The sequence below is a fragment of the Vidua macroura genome, chromosome 23, assembly GCF_024509145.1.
Source record: "Vidua macroura isolate BioBank_ID:100142 chromosome 23, ASM2450914v1, whole genome shotgun sequence".
NCBI lineage: Eukaryota > Metazoa > Chordata > Aves > Passeriformes > Viduidae > Vidua > Vidua macroura.
The window spans coordinates 7861021-7865527 of record NC_071593.1 but is presented as its reverse complement, the minus strand read 5'-3'; the positions used below and the strand labels follow the sequence as shown (position 1 = coordinate 7865527).

Here is a 4507-nt window from a genome sequence, read left to right as displayed (position 1 = left end):
TAAAACCACTGTTAATCACTAAAACCAAGGACGAAGGAGTAAGGACAGGCATGAGGCCACACAAAGAATTAGAGAGTCTGAAATCTACTGGTGGGAAAGGGGAATGCTCTGTTTCCTTAGTCCTGCCCAAAGCCTCTGTACTGCTCACAAGGGGATGTGCTGGGCTGGGGTTTATTTATAAAACCTATAAGAATGGTGACCTAAGGCTATAACTCGGAGAAAAACAAGCAGAGGTCAGGTTTTCTAAATGCAGTCACAAACCCCAGGGAGAATCTTACCAGCAAGGACCCTTGGCTTTCAGAGGGAAGCAGAACTCAGGAGAGGTCCCAGCACTTGTGAACAGCCAAGGAAACTGTGCAAACCATGAGCCATCCCCTGGTTTAAGTGCAGCCCCTGCTGCAGCTTTCTCTTCCAGCCACAGAAGCAAGGCAGGGTCTGCAGGGAGCTTGAGGGTGCCTGAATGAGCCTGAGGGGGATTCCCAGCACCTCTCTTTGCTGGCAGAGGTTCCCAGGCTCTTAGATTTTTTTGTCTTTTTAAATCACTGATGAAGAAAGATGCTCCTACAAGTGGTGATTCGGAGCAGGCCTTTATCTAAACGCTCTGAATCATTCTTTGTAAGAGACCATCCCTGGTGAGTGTCTGGTTTAACCCTTGTGTGGCATCGGCACCAGAACACCCATGTAAGAGACCGAGCTGTTTGCTCGGCTCATTATCCAAGCCTGCTCCAACAAAAAGCCGAGGCCGGCGCAGTTGGAGGAGGAAGAGCCCGCAGTCTGCCGCCCAAACGTCTGGCCCACAGATAACTCAGCCGTGGCCATCCCTGCTGTTGCCAGGAATGCCACGAAGCCCTCCTCACCTCAAGGAGAATTACCCACGATGGGGGGGACGCTGCTGGGGGGGGGTGGGCAGGAGGAGCCCCCGCAGGTGCAAACGGCGCTGAACTTTCCCATCCCCGCGTGCCGGCGTTCAGAATCTCTCCCCGGCGTAGCGCCAAGGCGCATTTATAGCTCGGCTGTCCAGAGCGGGCGCCGGTATCTCACAAGGAGCCCCTCTCGGCCCCGCGAACGCCCATCCCCGGCGGGACGTGGCACGAACGCCCCATCTAGTGGCAACCACCAGGGGAAAAGCTCCGGAGCCCAGAGAGCGCGCAGAGAAGCGCCCGTCTAGTGGCAAGTTGCTGTAAATGGCCGCAAATATCTGCAAAAAAAAAAGCGCTTTATTTGTGTGTTTCCCCCAGTCTGGGCCGGGCCCTGCAGCTCATCGCCGCTACCGCAACACAAAGCGCAGAGGGGCGAAAAATTCCTCACTCTGAACCCAAAAAAGCCAAAGCTGCCCCAGCGCCTCGCAGCCGCGGGCACAGAGCCCCTCAGAAAACACCCCGGGCCACGAAATTCACTCTACACACTCTTACAGTCTCTTACTTTTAAGAGGAACAATCCCGGCAGGAGCGATCGTCCCCTGAGGGCACATAAAAGCAGCTCTGTCCATACCTTTGCTGGGATCTCAGCCGAGCCAGCCCCCGCCGCTGAGGGCACCGGGCCCCGAACCTCACGGAAGAAATGGTCACCACTCACTCGGTCCTTCCCGGCCAGGGGCTGCCGAGCCGCTCCAGAAACAGCCCCTGCTCAGGCACAGGGGGCACAGGGGACCCAGGGCAGGAGATCCTCCCGATCCCCCCATTCCCCCGGGGGCGGCGAGTCCGGCTCCATCGGCACAGACGAGCTGCAGGTGTGAGGGTGAGGAAGGTGAGGAGTGTGAGGGGCGCCGCCCACAGCCCCCGGCCTCGGCACAGCCTCAGCTCACCTGGGCGCAGTCCCTACCCGGCCCTTCAGCGCTGGGCACAGCTGTTACTCATCTCCAGGAGAGGGTTTTCTTCTTTAAAACAAACAAACAAACAAAACAACCCCCCCGGAAAAACAAACAAACCAAAAAAAACAACAACAAAAAAAAAAAACCCACAAAAACCACCAAAATCAAAAAATCCCCAAAGCCACCACCAAAAACCCCAGCGAGGCCCTCTCACAAAGCCCCCTCCTGGGGCCAGTTTCAGCCTGCACTGCACCCACCACAGGGCTCCAGTTCTGAGCACTGGACCGGGGCAATGGAATATATAACTGTATTTCCAGCACTGTTCTCATCATCTTGGTGGAATTTAAATATGACGCTTAGAATCACTTTAAAAGTATAAAAGTTACAAAATAACAACTATCAAACTGAATTTCAGTTGTATCTTCTTTCGACATAATTTAAATACTTTCAGAAGGCAGAACCCTTAGGAAATACTCTTTATTAATATAACATACAACAAGAGCTGCTCCTCACCTAACAGTATTTGAACTCTCTCATAAACTTAAAACATGGCTCTTATTGGAAGCACATCTTGTTTCTGGACCCTTATTTTGAGAGAAAAGCATAAAAACTACTCCCCCTGAAATCAAAGGGAAGAGATCCTTACGCGGTAATTACAGCATAGTTTATAAAAAAACACATTAACAATGAACGTATGCAAACATACATAACCAGCAACAATATAAAATAACCCGTATGGAAAAATCCCATATAAATTCACTTTAAGTACAAACCCACAAGATTTCCAGTATTAATCCAAGTATCTTTGGTGTTTGTTGGTTTAAGGCATTTTCCACCCAAAACAGACCTATATTGCTTTTCCACAGACCTTAAAAGAAAAGCTGCAGAATAAATTAAGAACACTTGAAAAATAAGTCCCCTGCACGAGGCAAGGACTGGGCTGTGCAGGAGTCCTCGTGTGCTTTCAGACCCAGAGGACGCGCGGTTTCGCTTGCTCGGTGCTGCAGCTCCCTCCCGGGCTGCCTGGAGGCTCAAACACCAAAATCACAACTTCCCCCCGATGCAAGCCGCGGCAGCAGCGGACAAAGCGCGGTCCGCTCCCCTCGGGGCGGGCCGGAGCGGGACGAGGGGCGCAGCTCGGCCGCTTCCCGCGGCTCCTCCGCGCGGGTTGTGGCGGCCCCAGGGATGCAGCGTGGATGCGGCAGCGCCCCGAGCCCGCCCGGAGCCGGGCGCTCATCTGAAGGCGGGGGACAGCCTGGCCGGGTCGCAGCTCGCCGCCGCGTCCGGCTCGGCGGGGCGCAGCGCCCAGGCGGGGAGCGGCAGCGGCGGCCCCGGGGACACGGGCGGGCCCCGCGCCGGCAGCTCCGGGTACCAGCGGGGCAGCAGCAGCGCTGCCCAGGGCACCGGGCAGCCCGAGGGCACCGGGCGGGGCGGCGCGGGCCACAGAGCGGCGGGGCCCGGGCAGGTCTCGGGGAGCTGCGGGGGCTCGGCGGGGCCCGGGGGGATCCCGGAGGGCGGCGGGGGCCATGGAGCGGCGGAGCCAGACGGGATCTCGGAGGGCGGCGGGGCTCGGGGCGCGGCGGCGCCCGGGGGGATCCCGGAGGGCGGCGAGAGCGATGCGGACGGGCGGCGGCAGAGGCGGCGGCGGCGGCGGCGGAGGTAATTCCCCCCCGGGAACATGTCCTGGAAAGCGGGGTCCAGCGCCCACTCGCCGGCGCGGCCGTGGCGGCAGGGCAGCCGTCGGAAGCAGGGGTTGAGGCTGAGGTTGTGGCGGACGCTGTTCTGCCACCGGCGGTTGGGGCCGCGGTAGAAGGGGAAGCGCTCCGCGATGTAGGCGTAGATGCCGCACAGGGGCAGCCGCTGCCCGGGGCTGGCCCGGATGGCCATGGTGATCAGTGCCACGAACGAGTAGGGAGGCCTCTGCGGGCACCCCGCCGTGCCCGGCGCGGTGATGCTCTCAGTGCCCGGCCCGGTGCCCTCTGCCCGCCACTCGCCGGAGTCGGTCTCGGCCATGGCCCCGCGCTCCGCTCGCCCCAGCCCCGCGGGCCCTTTTAAACCCTCTCCCCGCCACCCTTCCACCCCCCGGCCTGGCCCAGTCTGGTCAGTTCGGGGTCACCGCCGGGTCAGGACGGGGCTGCGGGCACAGGTCGGGGCAAAGCTCAGCGCTGGGCATCGCCGGGGTCGGTCCCTGCAAGCAGAGCCGGTGGAATGCCCATCGTCTCTTACCCGCGGGATGAGCTGCACACCCGCCATGTCCAGGGGCAAACACAGCCTTGTGCCCGCACCCATCACCCCGGCCCCGCCGGGACCCGGCCCCGCGGCACTCGCGGTCCTGCCGGTACCCGAGGGCGATGGAGAAGCTGCTCTGCTGCAGCGACGTGGATTCTACCAGTGCCGCACCTGTGCAAGCACTGCAAGTCATTAAATCCTTCAAAATACACCCGTGTGTACAGAATTAATAGTGAGCTGTTGCCAGTCATTTAATTAAAATACATCCTCCTTTTAAAAAATGTTGATTTGATCAGTTTATGCTGCCTGCTTCCTAAATTACATTACAAAATAAAAATATAAATAAAGGACCATACAATAAGAGATAAACACTCTCAGTCATGATTTCACAAAGAAAAAAAAAAACACTGAAATGCCCAATGAACACAGAAGTATGGTGTGCATATAACTGGACCACTCACACTACAG

At 58.0% G+C, this 4507-nt stretch overlaps 1 protein-coding gene across 1 annotated transcript; it reads right to left on the bottom strand.

Moving 5' to 3' along the window:
* Window positions 1-3043: 3043 nt before the first annotated feature.
* LOC128818174 (forkhead box protein E3-like) lies at window positions 3044-3823 on the bottom strand. Its single transcript, XM_053997263.1, has one exon. The coding sequence runs from the start codon at window positions 3821-3823 to the stop codon at window positions 3044-3046; it is 780 nt and encodes a 259-aa protein (XP_053853238.1).
* Between the last annotated feature and the right edge of the window lie 684 nt (window positions 3824-4507).